The sequence below is a fragment of the Populus alba genome, chromosome 3, assembly GCF_005239225.2.
Source record: "Populus alba chromosome 3, ASM523922v2, whole genome shotgun sequence".
Lineage (NCBI taxonomy): Eukaryota > Viridiplantae > Streptophyta > Magnoliopsida > Malpighiales > Salicaceae > Populus > Populus alba.
Window position 1 is genome coordinate 10,507,704 of NC_133286.1, and position 12,557 is coordinate 10,520,260.

The window sequence follows — 12,557 nt, forward strand, 5'->3', positions numbered from 1 at the left end:
TCAGTTTCTTAGGAACTACAGGTTCTCACTTCTACATCATGCCTTCGGTCTTTCATGGTTTGTCCTTGGTAATAATACGTTCATGTTATGAATATTGCTAGAAAAACTGATTTGGACCAGTAACATGCATTGGGCTCTCTAAATCATTGCTAGAACGGTAGCTAGAGAGGCTTGGGCAAATATTTCTCATAAGATAGCGCCATAAAAATATGTTAACTTCTCTTCACACGCATGACAGATTCAGCAATTAATTAGCTATTTAACAGATTCAGAGTGCATGAAAAATGTAATACCAACCCAATTCTACAAGTGATGAAGTAACAAAAGGGAATGACTGCCACAAAGCCTCGGACGTTCCTCCATTTCAGTTACTTCTGCTGTTTTACATGAGCCATTGAACTTCCTAAACGACAATACGAAACCAGATTCGTGAAAAATAAGATTTGCGGTGATTTTCGGAATTCATAGTGGTAACTTGAAAAATCAATCTTTTGTTGAACTTTTGAATCCAGTTAGTCATAGTTTCTACATACCAGAACCATAAAACTGTTCCGTACAAGCATATGTATGTACAAGAATAACTAATTTCACTAAATGGTAAACAATTTATCGGACTATCATCAAGGGGTCAACTTCTCCGTCCAATCGGGCCACTAACAGCAGGAGCTGTGCTTGAGACAGTAGCTGAGCCATGCTCATACATGCGCTGAATCTCTTCCCTGTAATCAGACAAAGATTTGTCAGGTATAGCAGGAGTTAGCTCCACAACATCCCCCATTGTTAGCTTGCAAGTTGCATCATGCACTGGCCGATGGTTCAGCCTTGGCCGCAATTCTTCCTTCACGGGGAACCCGTATGCGGACCATCTTGAGCTTGCACGGCCAGCCCTTTCCAGCAGATCCATCACTGTTGAGTCTGCAGGAAACTCTTGCACTGACATCTGCAATATTCATAAACCATGCAAATTCAATAACGGACTAAGTCTCCTGTCAAAAGATAAATATAAATAAATAAAGGATTAGCTCAACAGTTTACTTGTGTTCACTCACTTTGACATGAGATATTGTAGCCATTAAAAAATATCACTAGAACCAAAAAAATCCCAAAATACCATTTGTTCAGTGAATGAAACTGAACCTGGTTGAAAATACCTGATACAAAAACCCTAATACAGCACATCTTTTTCTTCCCTCGAGCTGATATGGCATGAACTGGACATGATAATCCAAATCCAAACATCGAAGAAATTATTTGTAAGAGAAAATTACGGACTTTTATATCTATGCTTATTGTAATAACAGCCGCAAGGCCAGTGTGACCTAGGCAGTAACAAAACTTCTAATACCTATCCCACACCAAGCTTGTTCTCATTAAAATAATCATACACGGAAGGAACCTAACCTTATCATTCTCAATCATAATGATGAAAATAGGTCCATCTTGGCCACAGTGAGGCTTGTAAGAGTATGGGCAACCATCAGAATGAGTAGGGAATGTGCAGGGAGGTTTTATGGAATCATCACAGCCAATGGAAGGGCGGTCTTTGCTCATTGTCTCGCACTGCCAGGTTATGACCCATCTTGCCCACTCAACCACCTGCAGCACAAATGAGGAGTGCTTGCAATCACCTTCCTTGTATCTCCAATGGGCTGCAAATCCAAACTCTGCTTGCAAATGCATCTCCTTTGTTCGAATCTGAACTTCAAGTGGCACTGTGCCTTCACCCGTGACTACTGTATGAAGAGAACGATACCTGAAAATTAAAATCGAAGTTAGAAAAGATAAATGTATCCAAGAGCAACCACTAATAACAAGCCAAAAACATACCCATTGAACTTGGGATTAGTTATGTAGTCCTTGAACTGTCCAGGTACTTCTGACCATAAACGCTGAATAACTCTCAATGCTCTATAACAATCTTCCTTATTTTCAACAATCAGGCGTAGCCCATGAATATCATGGATCTGATCCATGTTCAGCTTTTTCCTGCACAAATTTAAACTCTTTTTTTGTAAAACGAACAGAATGATCATTTCACAATAACTTGACATTATGGTTTGTTGTCACGTGAGCATGTGAAAAAGAATTTTCAGCTATGAATTTAAGGGGCACAACCACATATCAGGGAAAAATCATTGCTTCAATCTAACCATACTATAAGTTCATGCTTCAGAGAACCTAGAGTTGGTGCAAGAGCTGCAGCAATAATAATCAAAGTGACAATCAACTTAATGAACACTGCTTGGCCATGTGTGGGTGTGACTGAGAGAGGGAGGGAGGGAGGGAGAGCGTACTTTGACATTTTGCAATGAATGCTATACAAGCTTTTATGTCTTCCATGTAGATGATAAGAAATGGCTTCATCTGTAAGAGCTTTATCTAATTTCTCTTTAGCAGAAGCAATCATCGCTTCATCAAAAGATTCCACAAGTCTAGCAGACAAATGTCTGTGCTGATCTGGGTTGAGATGCTTAAAACAAAGATTTTCTAGCTGCTCTTTCCAAGTGGAGATTCCTAAACGATTGGCCAAGGGAGCAAATATCTGCAAAGTCTCCTTAGCAAATCTCTGTTGCTTGACCAAAGGCAATGCATCTAGCGTTATCATATTATGCAGTCGATCTGCTAATTTAATCAGGACAGCCCTGGCATCTGCCATAGCAAGGAACATGGTGTGCAAGCGATCTGCCTCAACAGTTTTGCTTGCTGTATTGTTCTCACGAGCAAGCTTGCTCAGTTGGCTAAGCTTGGAGACCTGAGTGAATGCAAAAGAGAAATAGATCATAAGTTTGTAAATACTTGTCAACAGAAATGTTTGAACAGCATCAACCACAGGAAACTTCTTAAAACTTATTTCCAAGTTTCATATTTCATGTGATGGACCTTAAAAATGCAAGTTAAAAATAAAATCCAAATTTTAATCAATCTGAGCTGCTGTAAGATGCTCCTGACTTTTAAAAATAACCACTGTTTCAAAACAGCTACAGAAGATCAAGTTCCAGTTTCTAAGCTTGGCCTAGGACCACATTCACCATAAACAATAAGCAGCAACTATACTAAACAAAATAATGGAGTTCCAGACAAAGTAACTAGCATGCTCAACAAACACTTCTTTTATTAGCCTAATGCAGCTTCCATTTTGGAAAGAAACATGCATGAAAATCAACATAAACCTATTTGCTCGACTATATATATATATATATATATATATATATATATATATATATATGGAAAGGCTCATTAAAAAACATGAAAAACTTTTCCTCTTACCCCTTCCACCAAATCAGCCACCCCTGCTCCAAATGTTTTAAATATATAGTCATAGCTTAGGAAAGAATCATCCAAGGAGTCATGTAAAAGCCCTGCAGCAACCACTGAGGAGTTAGCACCAATTATCGCAAGCAGAACTGCAGTCTCTACACAATGCTCCAAATAAGGATCTCCACTAGCTCGCATCTATAAGAAAACAACATAAAAGAACAAGGGAAAAAAAAATCAAGCGCACGAAATAAAAATCTCAAACAACAAAATCCAATAAAAAAAACCATATTTTACCTGTCCCCTGTGTGCTTTCTCAGCCTCATAAAAGGCCTTGATCACAAAATCGTCACAAAAAATTTTGTGCCTTGATTGTGCACCCAATAACAACTCCTTAGCATAAGGCTCATAATTAGCCTCCACAAAACTATCCTCCATAGCAAAAGTCAATTCATCCACGGCAACAGAAGACGAACCATAATCAACACCATCACGGCGGACCTCAAAACTGGGAGAATCATAATCAACACAAGACCCTAATGCATTCCTCACAAACCCATTAAAGAGCCCATTAGCCCCACCGCGATATGGACCATGAATTGAACTCTGAAAACCCACATCACAACCACTCCTTTCTCTAGTAATCTTCATAGGAGGACTGCTAGAACAAGAGACTTGACCATGCAAAACCGAAACCGGACTCTGATCCCTCTTTATTGAAGACCCAGCAAGGTATTTGCTTGGTGTATAACAAAATAAACTACCCAATTCCTTCAATTCGTCTCCTCTGTCATGCCATAGGGACCCCAACTCCTCTCTATCACCCGAAAATGATGCATGTTTCACTGCAGGAGATGAAAACAAGCGAGACAAGCCACCAACAATTGGTTTCTGAGAGGAAGATGCACTAGATGAAGTTGTTGATGAAGATCTTGAATTCAATTCAAAATCATAAGTTGCGTGCGCATTGATTTGACATGGATATGGTGATGAACACACACTACTAGGTGGGCTCGCGTATAAAGCTATTGTTGGGACTGCCATGGCTGTATAAAGACCAGATTTTTCTCAAGAAAAAAGATGAAAAAAAAAACAACCCGGAATCCAGATCAAGCCAAAAAAAAAAATTGCTTCCTAAAATTTTAACAAAGACCCACTATTTTTCTCTGAAAACCCACAAATTTTATCAAGGAATTTATGAAGATTCAGTGGATTTTTCTGAGAGACTCAATTAGATCAAGATGGGTTAAAACCCTCCAAAAGAAGCTAGACAAAGATCGGTTCTAAAACCAAGTGGATTTTCTTTTGCGGTTTTGGAGGTGTAAAGGAGGAGTGGGAGTGTGAGGAGAAATAAAGCTAGAAATATTATTATATACAGATTTGAAGTGGATTGATTTTTTTAAAAAAAAAAAAAAAAGGAAGAACACAAAAGGACATGAAATTAAGAGAGGGAGTTTACAGGAATTTTTAATTTTGCAAGGAAAAGAGGGCGAGAGAGAGAGTCAAAAGTAGGTCAGGATTTGTACAGGGAGAGAAAAGGAGAGGTTTTCCTTTTTTTTCTTGTTCTTCTTTGATTTTGTGTGGAAAATATGGCTCTCTCTCTTCCTCTCACCTCTAGTCTTTGATTTGTTTAGCAGCCGAGGGAAGGAACCTTGAAAGGGGGCAAATTTCCTTGGCAGCTATCTGAAGTAACGGTATTGGTTTTTTGGTTTTTCTTATTGTTTACACACACAAAAATGTCCTTGGTAAATAAATTAAATCAATAAATTATTATTAGGTACTCCACACACTTGTAAAAACAAGATTGGAGATTATTATTATTATTATTATTATTATTATTATCCAAGAATTGTTGATAATTTTTTATTGGATATTAGAGTTATTTTTCTTATCTCAATTGATATGTTTATTGAAAGGAATTACTAAGTTTTTTTTTTTTATTTGGATAGATATCTTTCTTCTAGAGTGTGTTTGGATATTAGTAATAAAAAATAATAAAATATACTATTTAAAAAATATTTAAAAAAATAATACATTTTTAAAAGTCACATGTATCAATTGTGACTATTTTAAAAATAAATTGTCTTGATAATTTTTTTATATTCACGACTCTCTATCACATAAAATCATTCCAACAATAATCAAAATTCACAATTCTTCTCTAACAAACTTCATAAACATGCTTCACAATTAAAAGATCAACACAATTCACAATTCATAATTAAACACAATAAGAATTTACATAATATTTTATTAAATTTAAATTAAATTTATAATTCTTAAAACATAAAACATATAAGCTAACTATATATAAAAGTCATTCCCAAACTTGTGGACGGGTCGGCACCACCACCTTCAACTCATCCAACTTAAAAACAGGCTTGTAGCATTCATATAAAGGTCAACACCGAAATCATCCCAACTTATAAACTGGTCTAAAGCGCTCGTGGACAGGTTTGCAACACCACATTAACTCGTCCAACTCGAGGATATGCCTATAGCACTTGTATAGGAGTTTGCATCAAAATAAAATGGAGTTGTCACATAGAACTCTAATTCATAATTTTATTACTAAATATTCATCTTCAAGTGGTCTACCTCTCTAAGAGGTTTACAACATCTTAAATAAACTCAAAAATCAATCCAAACAAACTAGAAAACCTGGGGGGGGGGGGAAAGCAATAAAAGCCCTAAACAAGGTATAAAAAAATTATTAACATAGTATTTTATTTCCTAAACTTAATAGGAAGAAATAAAAATAACTCGAAAAAAAAATAATTTTTCCTAAAATTATCTTGTATTAGTCTTTCTAGATTGAAAAATCTTACTCTTGAGTTTAAATTATTATTGTCTCAATCTCGTGGAAGTTTGATCAAGACTCTCCAGCCTTTTTTTCTTTCCTTACTTCATCTGCATAACAATTTTAGATATCATCTCTAATTCCTTCATGTTAGATTTTATACAAGAAATATCATTTAACAAATGATGTATTTTTTTACTAGCTTCTAGAGTGATGAATTGCAAATCTCAAACTTTCTTCATCAACATGTATTATATCCATATAACCGTTGAACAAATCTAGCTCTGGTTTAATAGCAAACTTGTAATTAAAAAGATCAACATAACTTAAATTAACAATTTTTTTTTGTTAAGTCTCTTTACACTCAACCTATAACTTATTAATAAAGACATCATTGATGACAATATTACTGTCATTATTATCTTATCACTATCAACATAATCATGATCAAAATAAACATCATAAATTGATGATTGATTCAAATTCGTAAAATAACTAGAATAATAAAATATTTCAATTCCATTATCATATTCATCTTGATCAAGAGGTTACCTACTCTACTCATACCTATGAAATGGACTCTTAAAACTGGTCATGAATATGTGATCACTCTTCTCACAATCCTCTAGTTTTATCTTCTTCGTCTCCACTAATCAATGAGATAATTCTTCAACTTACTCTGCATATTTTATTATCTCATTTGACGTGTTAGTTTCTTAATTTGTCTTTGCATTTCTTTAATCACAAGGTTCTAAATGTTTGTTTCTCGAGAGAACCTTATCATTGCTATCACACCGTAATAAGTATAAGACCCTCCAAAATTAAAAGGAAAAATTAAAATAATGAAGTTGTCATCTAATAATTTTTTTAAAAAAAAAAACTAGGAATCCTAAAATTGAAAACTAGTCTCGGAGATAGAAGTACGGGGTTAGTTATGCATAAGAGAATATTGATGTCATCTATATTGCATCCTTTCAAATGAAAGGTTACCTTTACTTAATGTTTTACTAAATCCATTATATTGCCTACTATTAACTATATAAATTTATTTCTAAGTTTATATTATTTTATGCTACTCATTTTGAAAAGGAAGGTTGAAAATCCATCAAGCATATTGATGTCAAATCGTTTTTCATCGAATTTTTTCTAAAATAAAATTTTTAATGTTAATCCCTAAAAAGGGAAGATTTTGCTGATTTTGGAATTCTAATGAAAATTTTGACATTAAACCTTAAAAATATAATATTTCATCAATTTAAGAATTTTAATGAAAATTTTTTACGTTAATCTCTAAGAATAGAAGATTTTGATGATTTTGAAATTTTAACGAGAAAATTGATGTTAATCGCTAAAAATATGAGATTTAGTCAATTTAAGAACTTTAATGAAATCTTATAAAAAGAATTTTGATGTTATTTCCTAAAATAGGAGATTTAGAAAAGTTTTAACGAGAATTTTGATATCAATCCCTAAAATTAGGAGATTTCATCAATTGGAAATTTTAACAAAAGATTTGACATTAATTTTTAAAAATAAATGATTTTCTTAATTTGAGGTTTTTAACAAAATTCTGACATTAATCTCCAAAAGCGGGAGAATTCATTAATTTGGTAGTTTTTTTATGAAATTTTTTATGTTAATCACTAAAAATATAAGATTTAATTTATTTAGAAAAAATTGGATGAAAATTTAACGACTAAGATTAATCTATAGCACATAAACCTAATTTAGCTAATTTTCAAAATAAAAAACCTTAGATAAACATGTTAAACCTTAACATAAAATATTCCACACCTCATATTATTCATTTATGCATTATTTAAGAAATCAAGAACAAGTATATAGCATATAATTTTCTCATTTATTACAATTAAGAACATATAATATAAATTCTAATAAACTAAACAATATTGAAATTAAAACACAATTAAAATCAAAAGAATTGAACTTTAAATTTCCAAACATTTATTTGCAAGTTAACATAATATCCCATAAATGAAACCCTATATAAGCATATCAATGTTATATCTCATTAACCAAACATGACTTCATGAATTGAAAACCCTAAAGACTATCATTATTAGGGTTCAAATGATATCTCACACCTAACATTATCAGGGTATACCTAATCATTGTTTAAAAAAAAAAAAACCTTCCTAACATCCTTTTCATAGAAAACACTGAATTACTCATGCTTGAAATATATCTACTAAAAAAAACCAAGTTATTTCTTATCTTATTAATATTTGGTACTAGGAATAAAAAGGAAACCCTCAAAATTAACTCATAATAACCCAATATAGTTCTAGTCAAAGTATGAAAATCATAATCATTTTTTATGGCTTTTATAATAAAGATAACTTAAGGTATCTTTATTTTTCATGATTATTAGCTCTCATTTCTAGAAATCCAGATTTTCTTCTTCATACAAGTACACAAACATGAACTAATAATTATATACTTACAACTATACATCAAACTTCATCATACTTAAACAAAGTTCAACTTGTTAGGTTTTTCCCTAATATAAACCCATGATCTTGGACTCCATCCTTTCATAACTTGTTAACCAGGACCATTTTAATGCATAAAAATCAGGGGGGGAAAAAAAAACAAGAAACAAGTTATTTAACACAAATAAAGGTTAGAAATGAACATGGTACTACTATATGAGTTGTTGTTGTTGCCTCGAGTGTGCTTAGAAAGCAAATTATTACTATTGTTTGGAGTTGTTGACTTTCAAAGAAGTCACAAACCACTTTGGAATATAAAAGACACATCCAAAGGTTGTTGGACCGAGAGTTGGTGCTATAAAATGAGGTGGTTATTTCTATCAAATTATGGTTATCACTAGTATTGGAAGCTGTTAATACCTCTTTGTGATGTTGTTCATGCTACTTAATAATATGGTTGTACTTCTTGGCTATCTCAAACCTAAAAAATAAGCCAAGAGCATTCCTGCTGCTAAGTCAAACTGAGGTTGTCATTACTACCGAAAGCAAAGACTATCCTTGCTTAGAAAAGGATTTCTTCCAAAGTTTCAAGTCTTTTTCTCTCTTTTTTTCTTCTCTTCCAATTTCTTTATTTTTCTTTGTGTTTATTATTTTCCTTCTCTCGCCCTTATTCTTCATGGATAGAGGTTTACATAGACCTCTTAGAACATTCTAAAGCCTTATTTTTTAACCATTAATCCCTAAAAACCAATCACAACCTTTTAACCATATCCAGTCACCTTTGTACTAAACATTAGAGCAAGTTTGGGTGTGATTTTAGTCAACTTTTATAATGGATTCATGAGCGATCAATATAGATTTTTGGCTTTTTATAAGAAGGGAAGGGTCAGAGAGTAAGAGGGTATAAGTTTTGTCTTGAACCAAGTCCAAAATGAAAGGATTAAAATGGACAAAGATGGTCATCCATGCTAGTAAGAAAGGCTAGAAATTTGCAAGAAAAGGAAGCAGAAGACAACGAACGACACACTGTTTCTCCTTTCAATAAATAAGTAGAACAAATTGTCATCGTTTCGAGCATTTTCAAATTGATTACATTTTAATGCCTTTTTATTATAGCCTTTGGTTTTGAAAATTATCAATTTGGCCCTAATTTGGTATTTTCATATTTGAATTTCTTTCAATTTCTTCTTGATTGACTTTGACTTGGTCCTTGAATTTGGTTGTTTTTCCATTTTGGTCATTGACCCTCTTATATGTGCAGTTTTGGCCAATATTCCAAATTTTTTATTTAATTAGGCCCCTAATTGAGTGAATTGGACTTACAAACTTTTTTCATCTTTTTCATTTTTAATCCTTGATCTTTTAATTAGGACCCTAGGTATAAATTAAATTCTTTCTAGATTTTAACCCAAACTATATTTTATTTTTAAAACTTTTTTTCTTCAAGATAGTTTATATTAAAATGATTTTGAAGATTTTTTTAAAAAAATTTTTTTAAAAGGGTTTAAAATTAAGTTTTGACATCCCTCCCTAACACGAACACGCCATATTCTATAACCACCTCTTTCATTCATGTTTATTTAATATCATACAATAACTAACCATGAGGAATTGTTAGACTCTGATACCAACATACACAAATGAAAACATAAAAAAGAAGATAGCAAGCTAAAAACATGAAATTGAAGCCGAATAAGGTTGTCATATAGAACTCTAATTAATTCATAATTTTATCCCCAGTTATTTCTCTTCAAGTGGTCGACCTCTCTTAGCGGTTTACAGTTTCTCAAATAAACCCAAAAATCAATCTAAACAAACTAGAAAATTTGGAAATAAAAAAAAAAGTAATAAAAGTCCTAAACAAACTATAAAAAAATAAAACTATTAAGCATGATATTTATTTTTCTAAACTAAATAAGAAAAAATAAAAATAGAAAAATGAATATTTTTTTCCAAAAAAATCCTTTTGCATTAATAACGTAATATGAAGTGATTAAATTAATAAATAAATAAATTTCAATAACACTATATTGTATAATTCTTTAGAGAACTAAAACTATAAAAAAAGACCATTACGATTATATTGCAACAATCCATAATGCATTTATGAAACAATGAATAATAGCCGCGAAAATAGAATAAAAATTCTTTTAATTTATTTTATAATTGTAACTATAATTATAATGATACAATGTTATAAAATCCACATCGTTATCTAATGGGATAAATAATTGTATTAGCTAGCCTATATTATATTCATATACATCGACGCTTGGTCACGTGTATATAGTATTATATAATTTATGACTACGATTTTCATACCCAATCAACATTTTGATTATGATAAGTTTAGAAAACTTGGTTGTTCTACGTAATCCTAACTTGAATTAAGGAATGAGTGATTTATACATAACACCTCCTTGAGTGTGAAGGAAGATAATAATGAGTAAGAAAAATTAATAATGGAAGTAGTTGAAGTTTCTCAACCATTGTCATGACCAAGTCTTTCTAAAATAAATAAATAAATAAATAAATAAATAAGCAATTATTATCATGTCCAAGTACATTAGGATCTAAGGCAACGGGGTGAAAAGATAATATTAAATAATTGGACTTGTTTTTTTGTATTTTATGGCTAATTTCAGAGAAACAATAATTATTTATGCGAGAGGTTCGGCGATGGATAATTTAATCTATGGATTGTTAAGTCAGGAGCTTGTCATATTTATGTTATTTTATTAATTAATATAATTAAGGGTCTATTTGAGAGTATAATTTTAATATTGTTTTTTTTTAAAATTATTTTTAAAATCAGTATATTAAAACAATCTAATATATATATATATATATATATATATAATAAAAAAAATTAATTTTTTTAAAAAACCGAATACAATCATGTTTCTAAATACTTCTTTAAAACTTGGTTATTCTAAATGTTGAAGTGTCAGGAAATTACTAATTTTGAACACGACATTTTTCACATGTATGAAGAAAAAAGTATTTAATTTTAAATTTTTTTAGTATTTTTAAATTAATTTAATTATTAATGTTAAAAATAAATTTTAAAAAATATATATATTTTTTAATATATTTTTTTAAAAAAAATTATTTTTACTATACTTTTAAACACACCACTAACAAAAAAAAAAGAAAAAGGAGTAGAAGCTTCTTAATAATTGTCACGGGGTGAGATGATTGTATTAAATAACTTGGATCAATTTTTATTATTATTATTATTTTATGGCTAATTTCAACATAGCACCAATCATTCCATTTATCTTATGTCTGCCTTATCCTCAATGTTTTTTTTTTTCCCTTAAAAAAATAGAATTAATTACTAATGTTTAATCCGTTGTTGGAAGGGCAATGGCATGGGAACTAATCCATCGTACTATTGTTTTCCCACTAGGAAGATTGTCTCCTTTATGTGCTCATAGATATGATGGAACGACACGTCAGGTGGGGCCGCAAGTGTTCCTTGACATGGTGTGCGAGAATCAGAGGATGATGAATCCACTGAATCTGTATTATAAAAATCTAGGATTTTTTTTTAATGTGTGGTGTTTGGACGCCCACCAGCCAAAAAAAAAAAAGAAAAATATTACTAAATATTCGATTCCTTAGCACTTCACCATTATTTGATTTTGGCTTATACAAAAAAATCCGTATATAATTTATTTTTTATTAGATTAATGTAGATTCCCGGTTATCTTACATGTAATTTTTTTTAAAAATTAATATAGATATTTAGATTATTTTACATATAACTTGATTAATTTTATAAGTCTTGAAGTTAACAACAATATAAGATTTCAATAATATTAAAATTTGTTACACTTGAATTAATAAATTTTATCAGTTAAGATATATTCATAATGTTACGAAACATCCTTTTATGATAAAGTCGATGGTGGGAAGTCCGCCGTACCAGATCCATGAACAAAGTGCTGCAGCATCTCCCCTTCTGTTTTACAGACGAGTCAGGTGTTGAGAGTTTGATTTTATTCTGTGTGAAGAAAGAAAAGTGTGATTTTATGCTCCTTTTA

General features: G+C 31.3%; 1 protein-coding gene across 1 annotated transcript; it reads right to left on the reverse strand.

Moving 5' to 3' along the window:
* Positions 1-471: 471 nt before the first annotated feature.
* LOC118038034 (probable GTP diphosphokinase RSH2, chloroplastic) lies at positions 472-4,860 on the reverse strand. Its single transcript, XM_035044301.2, has 6 exons — positions 3,553-4,860; positions 3,268-3,453; positions 2,295-2,752; positions 1,828-1,986; positions 1,402-1,753; positions 472-940 (listed from the first exon to the last, which is right to left on the reverse strand). Exons 1-6 carry the CDS (start codon positions 4,297-4,299, stop codon positions 629-631), a joined length of 2,214 nt encoding a protein of 737 aa, XP_034900192.1. The 5' UTR covers positions 4,300-4,860; the 3' UTR covers positions 472-628.
* Positions 4,861-12,557: the final 7,697 nt, after the last annotated feature.